General features: G+C 45.1%; 1 protein-coding gene across 2 annotated transcripts in view; it reads right to left on the reverse strand.

Moving 5' to 3' along the window:
- The window catches only part of INSR (insulin receptor), a 57477-nt gene extending 44677 nt beyond the window's left edge, over positions 1–12800 (reverse strand). The window contains exons 1-2 of one of the 2 annotated variants that reach the window (XM_040537380.1): positions 12404–12800; positions 3298–3849 (exon numbers count right to left, since the gene is read on the reverse strand). In XM_040537380.1, the coding sequence (XP_040393314.1) occupies positions 3298–3849; positions 12404–12491 (640 nt within the window). In that variant the 5' untranslated portion in view covers positions 12492–12800. Of the gene's footprint in view, positions 1–3297; positions 3850–6987; positions 7005–12403 lie in introns of those variants that run through there. The other variant, XM_040537381.1, reaches the window with a different exon arrangement.
- Between the last annotated feature and the right edge of the window lie 3456 nt (positions 12801–16256).

Genomic DNA, 16256 nt, shown 5'->3' on the forward strand with positions numbered 1-16256 from the left:
AGCACAAGGCTAGACCCAAATTCCAAACAGACTACATATTTCTCTCCCTTCCGACCCAAAATACAACATGAGTTGGCCTTAACTGAACTGACTTGCTTCTCACACCAAGACAAGTGATTTCGAAAAAAGGAAAGGAAAGCTTTCAGGAAACACATCCTGACCAATCTCGATCTATGGTATATCCACCTACACGTCTTCGTACTCAGACAGAGATTCCTCAGTATCACAAGTTTGCCGTTTCAAAGCACGCGGCTGCCCACAAATCATTTCAGTTCCTCCCGACCAGCTTCATGCACAACCTTAGCTCTAAGGTCTGTAAGAAGATCTTCACTTTGTTGTCTTCAACGCGTTATCACCAACTGAAAAAAAAATTCTGGGCTGGAGTTAGAGCTGCAAGTATGATTCAGAGACTTGGAAGTGTGCCTTTGAGATAATTACACGCTGTAACTGAAAGTTAGTTTTGGAGTCAACTGGGATATCTGTGCTGATTAAAAGACAGAAATACCAAAGGCGCATGCTCGGCGTGAGATGTGGTGGGGATGGCACCCAAGTGGCTGCACACAGCAGGCACAGGAGGGCCAGGGACCGGTGTGGAAGGGACGGGGGACACCAGGGGACCCCATCTGGTCCAGACCGTTCCCACCTCCCTCCCATCGCATGCAGCTTCTGCACGGTGCCGTCCTTCATGCACGTCCTCGCGAGGTTCCTGCTCATCTCCCACGTTTCTCCAGCAAGACTCAAAGGCTGGCACAGCAGACTTAGCGGGCTGGCAAAGCTTGCCAGCTTGGGACCTTTCCCTGTTGAACTGACACACATTCTGTAGCATCAAAACAAGCGGTAGTTGAGTATTCCTGAAATATGTTTTTCTGGCAGACAAAACAGTAAAGTATCCCGATCCACAGTCTCAGGGCAGAACTATCTAGCAGGGCTATCAGCCTTCGGTGTTTAGACCTCAACAACTTCCCATCCGGAGAAGAAAAATGGGAAACAACAAAACAGGAGGTTTTATGATAAGTTCTGTGAGCAACATGTGAACACAAACATCAAAAACCTGCATTAAAACAAACAAAACCAAACTTCCCCCCAGAAAATTACACTGAAACTTCTGCATTTCATCCCACCACTGAGAAAAAACAAGGCAGCTAAAAAAGAAGAGTGGAAAATACTTAAAAACCCAAATGATGTGAGACTTCAGCACGCTCAACGAGACAGCATTAGCTGCAGAAGATTCCCGGATAAGCTGCATGAACGCAGAGGGAAAGACTTCCTGACATTAATACCCTCAGTGCTGGGTGTTACTCTGAGCTCTTCAGGCAAAGGAAAGCCAAAGTACAATTCACACAAGCTTATAATAATCTTGACAAAACAATTACACATGCTAAGGATACGTTAGGGCTGGCAAAAGAACAGAGAAGGCAGCGATTCCACTAACAGATACACTAAACAAATGCCCCAGTCTCTACCATAGCTACTAGAGTGCATGTGTACTGGAAGTCTAAAGACAGACAAAAAAAAAAAAAAAAAAAAAAGAAGTCTAACACATCTAAAAGACTACCGAAGAACAGTTAAAGTAACTTCTGAGGTATAGAGGCGGGTGTCACCAGGCACAATGTACTACAGATATCATCTCGTTGAGAACACCAGCTACCAATGAAAGCACAAAAGTTAGCATTCAAAACAAAGCTAAGTAGGAGTAAGTGCTTTTGAAAATGCACATCAGTTACAGCCCAAGTATACAGGAGCACGGCTTCTCTACATTTTCTCAAAGGAACACAGAAAACCAGATGGAGAATTTGTAGAGAATTTCTTCTGAAATCATTTCCAAATTCAAATTTCGAATTCAAATCAAACGGATTTATGAGGTTGGTTTCTTTTGGTACCTAAGTGCATGATAACGTACGGTATCCTCCAATAAATTCAGCTGAATTTGTGTGAGAAGCTGAGGAGCTGAGACTTCTGCCCCTAAGGTAAAATATTACATTCCTACTGGTTTCATGGAAATAGGCAGTCACATAAAGGAGAGAAACCATACATTCCAGTCTGCTGTAGCGCAGCCCCAGAAGATTCACAGGAATGAGGGACATTATGAATGGTCTAGCCACAGAAAAAGTTTCAGTTAGGTCTTTAACCCCATGAAATAGTAGAAAATGTAAAACAGGAACGCATAAGAAACCAGGTTTCAGTGCTGATAATAACTGTATACCAAAAGAGGTTAGAAACTAAAGTGTTTTATAACTTCAGTTTTCATTTAAAAAAAGAAACACACATACACTCCTGCATGTTCTCGCTCATACCCTGTTATTCCGGCAATAAAAAATAACCACTTTCTTTAAAAGGAAGCTGGACAATTTGGGGTGAGGAGCAGCAGAGGGGAAACCACATTAATTTCATTAGCGTATGCATACTGCTAGGAATTCCTTCTCAAATTTGGCACTTAGCACTCAGAGTTGCCCTTTAAAGCTTGGCAAGAAATGCTCTCCAGCCCGCAAGTTTCCTAATTTCGTCTTAGGACACACTGCTTCATTTGGATGCACTGCCTCCAAGACAGACAGCTCTGAATGTGTCAGTTTTACCTCAATTCACTTTGCTCCCCGTCAGTCAGACTTAACATAAATCAAAGCAAATATATAATTAAAACTAAACTTCAGGTCGGCTCCACGCTTGGAAAAAACAAATCTCTATGAAATTAAAAGCAACCCTAATACAGTTTCAGACCTGGAGTTCAGGGGTTAGGACAGCAGCTGCCTTTCTGAACACACCTCTCTCTCTCTCTGAACCAAAACCCAAGCCTGAAAGTGCGATTCTTTGTCCCTCCCCAGTACTCCTGCAATGGCTAGGCACTGCCCAGGTCCTCTCTTTTTCCCTTTCTTCCACTCTGATTTGGCTTCCAGCTTCTCACTGTGTGCAAATATTGCTCACTCATCCACCTATCTTGCACCTTTTTATGACCGGATGGTTTCAGTAAAAATATAATTGCACTCTTCCGGAGTCAAGTTTATTCCTGAAAGACCTTTCCCGCTGCTTTGTTTCCGTCTTTTAATCAACCTGGATTTTTAATCCCATAGCCAAGCCCCAAAAGTACTAATACCACTAACTAGTATACAAGATAACAGCTATACTCACAGCAAACTAAACCTGGGAGCTCTAGGGGGTCCCTGACTTCCTAGAGAAATGAAACACAGCATTTTTGGGCACTTTATTCACATAGGCGATTAACAGCTGATGTCTCAGCTCAGACAGATCTGAGAGGTTAAACCCAACAGCGAAAGCACACCACTCACCACCCCGCAGACCCACCTCTCTGGCAGCGGTCGTGGGTCCAGCAGCGCTCGATGAAAATGCCGTTGATCACGGTGGGCGGACAGTTGCTTTTCCCTTTCACAGTGCCCGGACACACATCTCCACACTCTTCTTTGTCGTCCTTGTTGGCTACGATGTAGTTGTCTTCTACAGAATCCAAAATCCTCGACCAGTCGATAGTGGACAAGTAACATAATTCGTTGTTCTTCTCGATCCGCACAGCGCCTCGAGTAATGTTCATCAGGTTGTAGAGGCCAATCTCCTTCAGGTGAACCATCTCAAAAATGACGAGTGCGTAGTTAAAAAACAGATGGGTTCCTCGAATCACAGTGAGGTTGGGGAAGAGTCCCTTTAAGCTCTCCAGGCCGTACACGCGAAAAAGCAGCAAGTAGTCTGTAATCATAGTCAGTTTGGGAAAGCTGAGCTCGCGGAAATCTTCAGGCTTGGTTTTAAACATCAGCAATATTTGCAAGTGGCCCTCGATCACAGTGCAGTTCTCAAGCATGTTCAGCCGGGTCAGATTGTTGCGAATGTCCATGCTTCTGCAAACTGGAAGGCAAAGAACAACGCCATTTATTTATTTTTAAAAATACAGCTTTCCAAATACACCCATTTTTCCAACCATGCCATAATATATCACTCCATTAAGAATACACAGCTAGGTCTTTTTCAATAAAGCACGCTTCGAGTGTTAAGAAATATACTGTTGGGAACACTCCCTGGTATAGGATTACAAAATATGAACTGAAAGAGTATTTCATAATTTTTTTTCTGCCATCTTGAGCTGCTGGATATTACCCCTATCACGATGGAGTGGCAACAGCAGCCCGCAGACGTCATTCAGCGTTTACAGAGTAAGAGGTGTCTATGCAACAGAGTCTGTTTTCTTTAGATAGTTGCCAGCGACACACCTACCTCATCCCAGATTGTGCAATTAATGCCACTGGATTAGAGGGAGTAATTTAGAATGGTTGCAGGGAGGGGAAGATAGGAAAAGAATAATGGGGAGGAAATGGCAGTGCTCTGGAAGAGAAGGGAAAAAACTGGAAATACACACGGAAGATGCAGCCTAGGCTCTCGCCCAGACTTTGCTGACACGAGTAATTTACTACACCAGTCATCTGTGCCCCAAGCATTCTTTTCAGATTAGGTGTTTTGTTGTTGGGTTGTGTTTTTTTGTTATTATTTTCCAAAGGTTGCAAATCTCCCTGCCTTGACTACCTGGACAGTTTGTTTAGCAGAACCAGTAACCCAAAGAAGTGGCAGAGCAAACAACGATACGAAGCCTAGGTTAGAAGGGAAACAGAATAACACGAATCCAGGCAGCAGCAAAAGTCAGGACAGAAGGAAAAAAGTCTGAATGGAGAAAATGTTAATTCTAATTACAGGTAAGGAAATCTAGAGCACCGTGTCCATGCAACACAATGAAAACCCCAGCGATAACCCTTTAAAAAAACAAATTTCATAAAAGATACAGCCAGCCCTAAACACTCTGGGAGAATGTCAGAGGAAACGGAAGCCTGTCTGGTGATACAAGCGTGCAAGACGACCACTTCCACCTGCCCAGGTGCAAATATTTACTTAATTTTAAGACTGCACCCACTTTACGAGTCCTCTTTTGACTACAGAAGAGACTTGCCCCCGCACACACACACTCCCCTTGAGAGTTAAAAGCACAGCACGTTTACTTTTCTTTGTCACTGCATATAAAATTAAACTTCAAGAACACACTCAGCAATAATCAGGGCTTACAGAATTAATGTATGCCCAGATGTTTGATGGTTACAGTTGCCTGACTCCTCGTGGCTGTACAAAGACCACTGCTGTGTGGGTTAAAAATAAATTCTATGCAAACGTCTTAATGATTATTCAAAAATCTGCTCCCCTGCAATAAAAAATAAAACTGGCAGCACTAATATAGGATTCGGAGCAATGTTATTGCCCAATAGGATTTTTGGCACCGTATCCAAGCCGTTTCATAAATTTCTTTCTGGAAGAAAAAGCTAATGCACACAGCGCACCAGGGATCGCGGGTGTTCCTAAGGTGGGGAAGGAAATCTGAAGACCACATAGGAGCAAGAAACACTGCAGAAAAATGGGAAGCAAACCAGAAAGCTCGTTGTCCATCCCAGCCAGGGGACCAAAGAACTGGGGGAGCAACAGCTTCGGTTTAAGGAAGGTTTCTTGTTATTTACTTTAAACAATTAAGATGGATAGCTCCAAGGGAGGGGATGTGTGACACGGCCCCATCACCTGGGCCTTTCTGCGAGAGCTGCAAATCTCACCGAAGTTACATGTCTGAAGCTCAGATCAAGAAGCAAATAAATTGTCAGCCCTGATGGGGGAAGGAAAAACCTAGAAGAAATGCCATCAGTGTAAGAAGGATGATTTTATTTTTTTTTAGTAACAATTAAAATCAGCACATTCGTATGTTATTCCAAACTTAAACTGCCTGTGCTGGGAAGCCATTAGCTTCGCTGCAGCTTCTAATGAGCTCCTGACATTCAATCAAGAAGGAGCAATTGGTGGGAGCATAATCACTGCTGATCAACTGGTGCCAAATGGAAAAGATTCAAATCTAAAGATCTGGAGAAGGACAGAATAATTCCCAGCCTCACACAGACTGGGAAGGAGAGAAGGTTCGGGGACTTCTCCCTGGGTTATTTCTTACTGAAAGGCTCGTGTGTTTCATTGCACAGGAGAATATTTTCTATTAAGGTCAAAAATAGAAAATATACAGGCATTCTTGATTAAAATCATTCAAAAAAAATCCTGTGTTTATGCCAGTAGTTTCTTCAGGAAAGGGCCCGTAACACTCAAAAACACTGAAATTCAATGTAAGAGTGACCAATAGAGCTAGAACTATCTGGTAATGCAAAATCTACCTCCTTGTTTCTTAATTACTGCTTGCCAAGCACAGAGGTGAAATACAGCAAGCTGACCGAGGTGGTACCCACAAGCAATTGCTCCATCAGAGACCTTGCAGAAAGGGACAGGCCAAAAAAATACAGCTCAACTCTGCAGCCGAAGAATTACTTTTGAGAGTAAAAGCTCTAGGCTTTTATCATGGCTTAAGGCCACAAAAAGCACCTATACACTACGCGTAGTCATCTGAGTCTTTCATCATTCTGAGGGGAATTGGGTAAGTCGCCAGAAACCGGCCCTGCCCTGGGCACTCAACCCCCGGCACGGAGAAGGGGGCAGAAGCCTGAGCACGATGAGAACTAAGAATTCGGCACAATTGGGATGAAGCCCTCCAAATGCTGTGGGGGGGAACTTCAGGGTCCGAAAACCTTGCTGTCAGACAGAAGCAGGGCTGATGAGCCCAGCCTGGAGAAGCTACCCAGGGAGGGAACTGCTCCGCCACCCCAGCACCCAGGCAAATCGTTACCCTGCTCGGCCGAGGAATGGGGACACATTCAGCGAGGCTTCTTGGAAAGCATCCTCTGCTTCTGTCTAGCAACAGGCTGATCTGATCCTCTGCACTGCACTCACCACTCTCCTATATGCTCAAAAGAAGTCAAATTGCATTGCTCGTGACTCCGCTCCGTATCACTACAGGCGTCTAGAGATCACTAATACAAGTCGTGCTGCTCCTGGTCCAAACAGCCAGAAAGCAGCTCAAATGTTTTCCTCTCCTCCAAAAACAAGATTTAGACACCCGAGCATGGTACAAACCACCCTCACTTGCAGCATTCCCCCCACGGCAGCTCGCAGACAAGGCAGCCAAAGGCTGAGACAAACATTTTCATGAGGTGTGTGAAAGAAGTTAGCGGAAGCTGAGTCTAAAAAGAGACAGGTGATGCTTGTGAGTAAACAGCAAAGCATTTTGAAGAGTTAATTATTTGTACAGATCTACCAGAACTGGAAGTACACATCCACAGTCCATCAGCTCAGTTTGCTTTTTAGAACTATTTTTGTATTTTGGGCCAATTCTAAACTCTCATACAGAAAGCATTATTTGTGAGCAGCGCTGCCAGCACAGACCAGACAGGAGATTCCACACGCCCTGGCAGACCAGGATGTGACCCGAGTTATTCAAACTCTGCTGCTTTCAAACCTGAGCAATAGCATGTAATAAACCGGTACGTTGTCTGCTGGGCTTAGGGGGTTCCAGCACTGGGAGCTTCTGCCCAAGCCCTTTTCATGGAAGGAGATGTCAAACACTGCAACGTTAGCCTGGCAGAGAAACTTAAAAGGAATTTAAATCAAATCACATGCTCGTTTCCGAAACAAACGATTGAATAAAAGGCTACTATGATCGGAAATCTACAAAGATTAAGGGGCTTTATCCAGCTTTTTCCACATTACATTTAAGAATTATTTTTCATTATCTACTTCAGCTTAGTTTTTAAGTGATAAATATCACCACAGAATCTGAACCTCATTTTTAATTCCTCGGGGATCAAGGAGAAGGAGTTACACCTATCTGAAACAAAATCTGCTTTTCTGCTGCAGGGTCCTCGATCTTTTCCTGCTTTTGAATTCTGTTCAGCAGTTTGCATCTTCTGTTCATGCAGCAGCTGCTGAAGTTGCCCATAAATTTATTGTTACCAAGACAACGAGAAGCAGTTTTAAGCAAAGTAGTAAGTGGCTTTCCACAGCTTCTCTCAACAGTATTCCTTCTGCAGGGACAGGGGAATTAGTGATTCAGTACGAAGGCTAGTCAGGTGTGATCCCAGGAGAGCAAAGTTGAGGAGCTGATTGTAATACAGACAAGCTGGGTCCAAAAAATACAGAAATCAGCTTTCAGCAAAATAACAATCTCAAACTGATTCCCTAATAGCAGGCCCAATGCTATTCCTGTTCAAGCTACTGGCAAAATCCCTACTAACACAGCTTCCTACATTTCAGCAGAAACAGGCTCCACGTCCAGCAGTACACCACTACGCTGCCAGAGAAGAAACATTCCTCCATCCCTAGTTACTAAGCTATTCAAAATAACTTAAAAAACAATAATAATAATAATAATAAAATCATTATAGACACATCAGACCCCCAAGAAAAAAGTTGCAAGGCATGTTTTTTTTTTTTTTTTTAAAAAAAAAAAAATCCAGGATGCCAACCAAGCCTCTCGAACAAACTAGTTTGGTAACAACCTTCAAGTGCTGAATGAAGAAATGAGATCTGATGTCAGAGGTTACTTCTGGAGATACAGTCTAACCGAGGGAATAGCTGGAACTTAAGCCTTGTTTATAGTAAACTAGCTGGATACCAGACCTTAATGATTCACTGCTTTAGAGCTCTGGCTCTTGAACAATCGAGACCAGGATGATGTAGGATTACACAGAAGGAACATAAACCATTTAAGATAACCATTAGTTAATTGCACGTTTTATAGTGTTCGCTACCGACTTGAATAAAGGAATTATTTAGGAAAAATTGCACTCACTGATTAAGTCAAAAACTTGGCAATTCTATATAATGCTGACTTGTACATGGAAGGTATTGGGAAACTGGGAAATGGGCTTTTAGGTGTTTCTTGGGATAACTGAGACAGGAAAACATCCTGTTAAGGGACAGGCCAGCAAAAAGGACCACAAGCCAGCTTCTAGCCTAGCGCAGTAATAGTTTAACAAACAGAAGATATCTAAATAGCAAAAGGTTTGTTTTTAAGCTTTGGTTTTGCACCTCAGCCATTTAGATCTGAGCAACGAAACAAATTCAGAAATGCACTCGAAAGTGAGGCTGTTTATGAACCTGCAGCCTGCTCGGATAACATCTCGGGTGGCTGTTATCTTTCACTACGCAAGCCAGTGTTCCTGAACTAAGGGCCAACCTGTCACGGAGGTTGCTTTCTTTAATGCCAAAAGCATACATAACCTCCCAGTCTGCCTATAAAGCCTGGTTTACTATAACGTCACGCTCTCCACATTCAAATCAAAACATTAGTGAAAAACAAGGCTCGTGCTGCCGTGTCTTCCAAGCGAAGATACTGGAAGGGACAGTGCTGGAACGACAGCATCCCAGGACCACGGGAGATCCATCAGAGCGATGAGCAGAGGTCAGTGCCAGCAGATTTTGGGATTTGATTGTCAACATTAACATAACTTATGTTCTACGAAACGGCCACCCCAAAAATCGACCGCCAGAAAGCCTGTGGGCTTTTGCAGGCTATTCAGTGAATGCACTGCCTCCCTCTAAAATAGCGAGGTCACCCTGGGGCGGCTGGTGGACGTGGTCATTGCCTGCTTCTGACACTGCCCTGCTGCAGCTACTCTTCCTACTTTAAACTCCCAGGAGCAACATTTCACTCTACACTGAATCTCTCAATGTTAAAACTTAAGAGACCAGCTTCTTAATGCGTTTATGAGCAGACAAAAGAACTCCGTATGAATCAGAAATAACAACACTGAGGCAAACGATTTTAAAAGGCTATTACTAAAGGAGAAAAAAGTGGATTTTGTCCCACCTAACTTCAGCACAGGGAACTCAGCTAGATTTCTAACTCCCACCACCAGCAACAGCATGCAAGTACAATGACCAGCTTCAGGTGAAGAGTTTAGAAGAGAAGGAAGCATACTCTAACCTCTAGTGACAGTATTGATTAGCTTTCTACTAATTACAAAAGGAGACCAAAGTATATTGCTCCTTTGATAGATGCCTAAGACCAGGTGAGGTAAATCCCACCCTGAATACCACAACTAATGAACTGCTGTGTGAGTCATGTGTGAGATTTATTTCAAGAAGTTGCATTATGTTTACACAGTGATAAAGAAAAAAAAAAGCCAAACCTGCTTTTCTTAACTAAAAAAGACGTATCCACCTTCATGTTGTGAGCAGGTCTGGTCTCCTTTCCTTAACCCTTGCTTCTACTCCTCTCAGCCACGTCTGAACCCGACTAAGTCAAACGTAAAAGAGGAAGAGAGCACGCACGCATAGGATTCCCAAACACGCGAAAACTGGGGATGGGTTAAGGAGGAAAACCCTCAGCATCTCCATCAAAAGTCAGCATCAAGAGTGAAGAAACCCTCCATCCAGTTTGCCTGTTCAACACACTATACGCTGCTTTTGCCCCAGATCTTAGCAGATGTGAGAGGAACACCGGCTTTGCCTAAAACAAGTAAAGGGAAGAGAAAGATACATGGCACAAGAAATATCACGGTTAGGCTCAGAGCTCAGGGAACATTGTCACTGGAGTGCAGCGTTATCATGGGGCACGCTTGTACTGAATGCAGGACGCAAATCTCCAAGAAAGCAGACTTCATTAGTTCCGTTGCTCAGGGAACAACTTGTTTACTTATGCAACTATTGTGCATGCATTTACCCTTCCAGCCACTCTGATGCAGGCCTCCACGTTAGCGTGTTGTTTTCAATCCACGCTGTGGTGCTGTATGATCTAATCATTCTCAGAAAATGGAGTCAAACATCAAAGTAGCTGAAAACCTTTTGAATTAGGGAACTTATTGTCCAAACAGTGTGTAAGATACTTTGAAAAGTATCCGTGTTGTGTGAATGATATAAAAATATTCCACCCCAGATGTTGCTTTTATGTCCTGTACATCGCTCCTGTCTCTCCATCCATAAATTGTAGAGCCTATTTTCCTACCGCGCAGCAATACAGCAGATTAAGCAGTTACGATCGTACTCACACTTGCAACCAAAGAGGCAGAATATGCTTTTAAGCACGTAAGTAAATAAATAAATAAAAAGCTTCAGTGTGGTGGTAATAATAATGTTTTCAAATTAGGAACTGCTGGACTAAAGTTGTGTATGGATTTATTATTAGTGCTATATGTCAACTACCTTCTCCATTCCTCTGTCGGTGATGGGCGGGTTTGTACATGCTTGCCAGCTATAACTTACCCTCCCAAATTAAAAACATATCCACAGTCTCTTTTAAAGGCTTCTAATGTAACAGCGTTGTATGAGGTAGGAATTAGGTGTTTTTGAAATACGTAACTTGTCAGATTGCTGGAAAAAACAAGGCTGTCTCAAAGGTACGCCCTGCTTTATTCTCTCAGTATCATCCCCATTTTGAAAACGCTCAGGATTGCCTCATCTGCACTTGACGGAATTCTCTTGCTGTGGCCTCTTCTGGTGGGAAAGCTAACAGACAGACTACAGGATGGGCTACAGGATAGACAATTTGAGGATCCAGTTAGTTCTCTTTAAATAAATATGTTCCTTATAGTAAAAAAAAATACAACTATAATCATCATCCAACATTAAAACCTCTCACTAGAGCAGTTTCTTAAGGAAGTTTATTCAATACAGCCCATCAAAACAGCTCCTAAGGCTTAAACTCACATCAGCCATTAATTTCATGAGCTCGCCACCTCCAATTCACCATCTTTAGATCCCCGCCTTGCATTTTACAAGTCGCTGTTCAAGCACAGATCCCTACCTTTGAGCTTTATCCCCCTTTAATACTTGTGGATTTGAAAGATTACCTACAAGTATTCCTGCGGTTAATGACAAAACCTCCCAACTCTAAGCCTCGCCACGCTACAAGCCTCCTGAAACTGGAGCCCGTTTTGAAACCAGCCTAAAAGAGAAGTGTCAGGGAGCCACAGCCAGCGTCTTGTTCCCCCCCAGGAGCCGGGGAGGGGAGCGATGCCCTTCCCTGCGGCCGGGGGGCCAGGCAGAGGAGGGCAGCCCGGGCAGGGGCAGCACCCTGACACCCTCAGCGTCTGGAGAAACAGCCGAGCGGCGGAGCCGGAGGTTCCCGGCGTGCCCGTGAGTAAACACCACGGCAACCCGGGCACCCAGCGGGGGCCCCAAGCCCTTCCAGCCGCCGTCCTGCCCTCCCCGCTCCAATCTCGGCCGCCTCCGAGCCCCCCCCCCCCGCCCCCTCACGGCCCCTCGGCACTTTGGGGCCGAAAACACCCCAGCGAGCCCTGAAGGTCACCCGAGCCGCTCCCGGGGGGAGAGCTCCGGACCCCGTTCCCCTCCCTCCGGCACCAGAGGGACCCGCAGGCCCCGACCGAGCCGCCCCGGCCGCCGTCCCCACACCACCGCGGCCTGGGCTCGGCGGCGCTCGCCAGGTCCAAAGGGTGCTGGCGGCGGGGACCGAGCCGCCCGCCCGCCCCCTCACGGCGACGGGGCCGCGGCCGGGGCCCCCCGCCGCCCGCCTAGGCCGCGCCCCCGCTCCCCTACTCACTCTCCCCGCGGCTGCGGCCGCAGCAGGCCGCCAGCAGCAGCACCACGGCCCCGGCCAGCGCCGCCACCGCCGCTCCTCTCGGTGCCATGCCCGCGTCGCTGCGGCCGCCGCGGCTCGGCGCGTCCCGGCTGGGGCGAATCAGAGGCCGCGGGGCGGGCGCGGGGGCCGGGCCGGGCTTCGCATCGTCGGCGAGAGACCCGCCGGGGGCACCCCCCCCCTTTAATAGCGGCCGGCCGAGGAAGCGGGGCGGCCCCGTGCTCCTCCCTGCCGGTCCCGGGTGCGGCGGCCGCCTCGCAGCGCAGGCCGGGCTGGCGGCTGCCTGCCCTGGCCGGTAAACAAGGGGCTGCCCCCGTCAGCTGGGAGAGGAGCGGGGCGGCGGCAAGAGGCGGCGCGGAGCCGGGCAGGGGACGGGACGGGCCGGGGGAGGAGCGGCGGCGGCGGCGGCTTCCACCTGCCGGGCCGCGGCGCTGAGGGAACGGGGGCCGGGGACGGCCCCGCAGCCCGGCTCGGGGGGGGAAAAAGGCGATTTTGGGGGGCTGGAGGTAAAAATTTGGCTGGTTTTTGGCAGGGTAGTTCTGTGTGAGGAAAGGGGGCCCAGCTGTGAAGAGCCCGTGTTCAGGGTTAGCCATTTCAGCCCCTTTCTCCAGGGGGATTCGGCGTCTGATTCATTTTCCTCCTTTTTTTAGTCATCTGTGCTTTGTAGTTGCACTAAGCCATTACAGTACATTTCCTGGCACCTTCCAGTAATTTTACCTGGCGTTTGCTTTCACCCATTTCTGGGAGATAGAGTTATATAAACTGGAGGAATAAAGCTTTTTTCATTCAAAAGCACTTGGTAAATATAGTTGTCTTTCAAATCTTTGCCACACCATCAGCTTTGAACAAATCCCACTTCTGTATTGCATTTCTTGCTCAGTGGACCATTAGGCAGGCTACGGGTGAGCGGAGCACCAGCACTTTGCCTTGGCTCCAGTTTCTGGACACTGAACTGCTTTAAGAGAGTTTGCACCATTTGAAATATTTGCGTTACTTTTCCATTTAAAGAATTGCCACAGTTGCCACAGGGATATTACATAGTTGTGAATGGGAGGAGGAATGGTGTATGAAATCACAGCTGTTTTAGTATAGCTCACGCTGACATTCTTTGAGATTTCCCAGTTGGATGGAATAAGGTCAGTGGCCTGATTCTACTGAATCACTTCAGCATAAACAATATCAACTGTGATGGTACCTGTGTAGCAATAACTACATCTTAGCATTTGCAAAGTATTTAAATGTTTAGATGAAAGGGCCCTGTTTAAGTGGGGATGCCTTCTCTTGTGATTATTATAGCAAGAGACAATGTGTATCTGCACAGCACATTAGCTGTTGATTGAGCCTGTTGGTGTGTCGCAACTGCCATCATGGGAACACATTTTCTTGTTGCCATTTTCTCAAATGTTCCCTTCTACTTACAACTCACAGGTGCATAGGAGACTCAGAACTTAACTCATTTCTCTAAAGAGTGCTCCAGGAAGTAAGGACAGCAAAGGAATGGAAACAGACACCAAAAGTACGCGTTCTGTTCTTGCAAATTAACCTGCCTTATAACTATAGACTTTGCATAAAGCAGAGAGAGCCAAACATCAACGAGACAGTTTGGGCTATGTGGAATTTATAATGTGACTGTAATAGCAACCTACTTTTGCTTACTCACTTATGTTCTCATTGCCTTTCATGTAATAATGATATCAGCTTACAGATTGGCACAGGAGGATTAAAGGCTACAGATTTATTATCTTTCGCTAAAATACTATTTTTAGTTTCTAATTACTGATTAAGAACATCAGTGTGCAATCTTTCCAGTATCTTTCCCATACAGTCACTGCTACATATTCATCATGCTACAGTACACTAGTTTTGCAATCAGATAAACCAACAGTAGCAATGTGGGCTCTAGGAAACTAAGCCAGCACCTGTTTGGTAGTTTTTTTTCTAATAGCTACAGTTCGTGATCTTCTCTAACTTCCAATTTAAGAAAATCTACTAAAAATCACAAGTTTGATATATTAAATACAACTCCTTTCTTAAACAACATTAACAGTTCTTTCTCCCCTCCACATATGTTTTATGTTTTAGTTAAAATAACTTATAAATAAGCAGTGAGAAATGTGTAAGAGCTGTGACACAAACTTTTGGGGATTCATTTCTGAATCGTCCTAAAAAAATAAATACATAGAGTCTTCACAGAATCACACTATCCATCTACTAGGCCCCACAAAGACTATTTTTGTCAGTTCCTTACTTAAATCTCATAAGAACAGACTGCTAGAGAAGCCAAAGAACATGGGTATGGAACTTTGAAATAATATTGTCTTTTCTGACCTTCAACATTTTTTGATACAGGAAGAGATCTAGAATTACAATACCTGAACAGTGTACACTTGCATGAGGTAAAGAATATTTTTTGTAGGACAAAATTTACCAAAATGTACAAAAAGTACTAGCCAGGTTACTATTTGTGTCTATGGGAATCCCCAGTGCATTTGGAAGGCGGTCTTTTCCCTTTTACACTATTTAGAAAATCAGTGTGACAAAATTTTTATGGTACTTTCAGAGCTGGAACCCAAAATGTCCGCTGTTGTAGTGTTTTTCTGAAAAACATACTTCATTTTTTTTTTGCCTTCTTTGGAATTTCAGCTGAGATAATACATAATAAACATCTTAAATACTGTACAGCGTGAAAGCAGTACATCACGAGATAATGCTGTAAGTTTACAGGCCCCATCAAAAGCCTTGTTTCTTTTGAAATCCCCCCAGAAAACTGTCCCATTATTCATCTTTGCTCTACAGTTACTTCACAGCTGCCACGAATCACAGGACAGACTAAAGATACAAACAAACCAGATAAACAGCAAAATACAGCTGTATGCCTAGCATCTCCTTTCATAAAGGTGCACAATGTCTGCAGGGTCAGTGACCTCCAAACCATGGCCTTCACCGCTTTAAAAAAAAATGCAGGCCCTTATCCTTTGCTTATTAACAAATTAACAAGAATACAATAGACAAGGGCTACGGGCATGTTGTTATCATGCACAACACTTGTTTCAGATTGTTATTTTAACATGACACATCTGGTACAGCCTGAAGTACAGAAGAAGTACTTTGACGTATATTGTTATCCCTCGTCCCCCACTGACGTGTCTTCTCCTCTCCCTCCCCCAAAAAATCGGACCAAACCTTGAACTAGGTTTTTTTTTTTTTTTTTTTTTTTGCATTCTACATGCATGGTTTACTGTAGTCCACAAAGGCTGAAAACAATCTTTCTGCAGCCGTGTCCCAAGCTTCCTTTTCTGAGACTGAAAAGCTGGAAGGCATGCCACCCTGCCCTCCGAATGCCTCCGTGTCAAACCAGCCCAACTGTGCTGACATTCTAACCAGATCCCAGCCCCTCCAGATCAATGCTGTTAGGACCTGAAGTCCTTGGAAGCCCACCCCAGGCAGTAACATCCCTAGAAAACGAACCACTTTTGCACGAGTGAGCTGGCTTGCATTGAGTATGGAAGATGACTTCATCGTAAACTGGCTCAACCTTACTCCCAACCTTCCGAGAGGGCTGAGACTGCTTGCTTTATCACCATCCCTATTTAGCTTTCCCCTGTTCACGTTAACAAAGCTGAGGACAAGCTGTTTAGGCACCAACAGGACAGTTCTTCAAAGCCTTATCTCCAGGGCCTGCTGTCTGCAGCAGCGCGGACATACCGAATACAACAGTCTTTGCACGCTGCCCTCGGAGCTCTGTCACATCCTTGTATTGGCAACTACGTGTGGAGAGATAACACAGCTTGGCTTCCAGATTGCCGAGATACTGAGC

The sequence above is a fragment of the Cygnus olor genome, chromosome 26 (genome assembly GCF_009769625.2).
Source record: "Cygnus olor isolate bCygOlo1 chromosome 26, bCygOlo1.pri.v2, whole genome shotgun sequence".
NCBI classification, from domain to species: Eukaryota; Metazoa; Chordata; class Aves; order Anseriformes; family Anatidae; genus Cygnus; species Cygnus olor.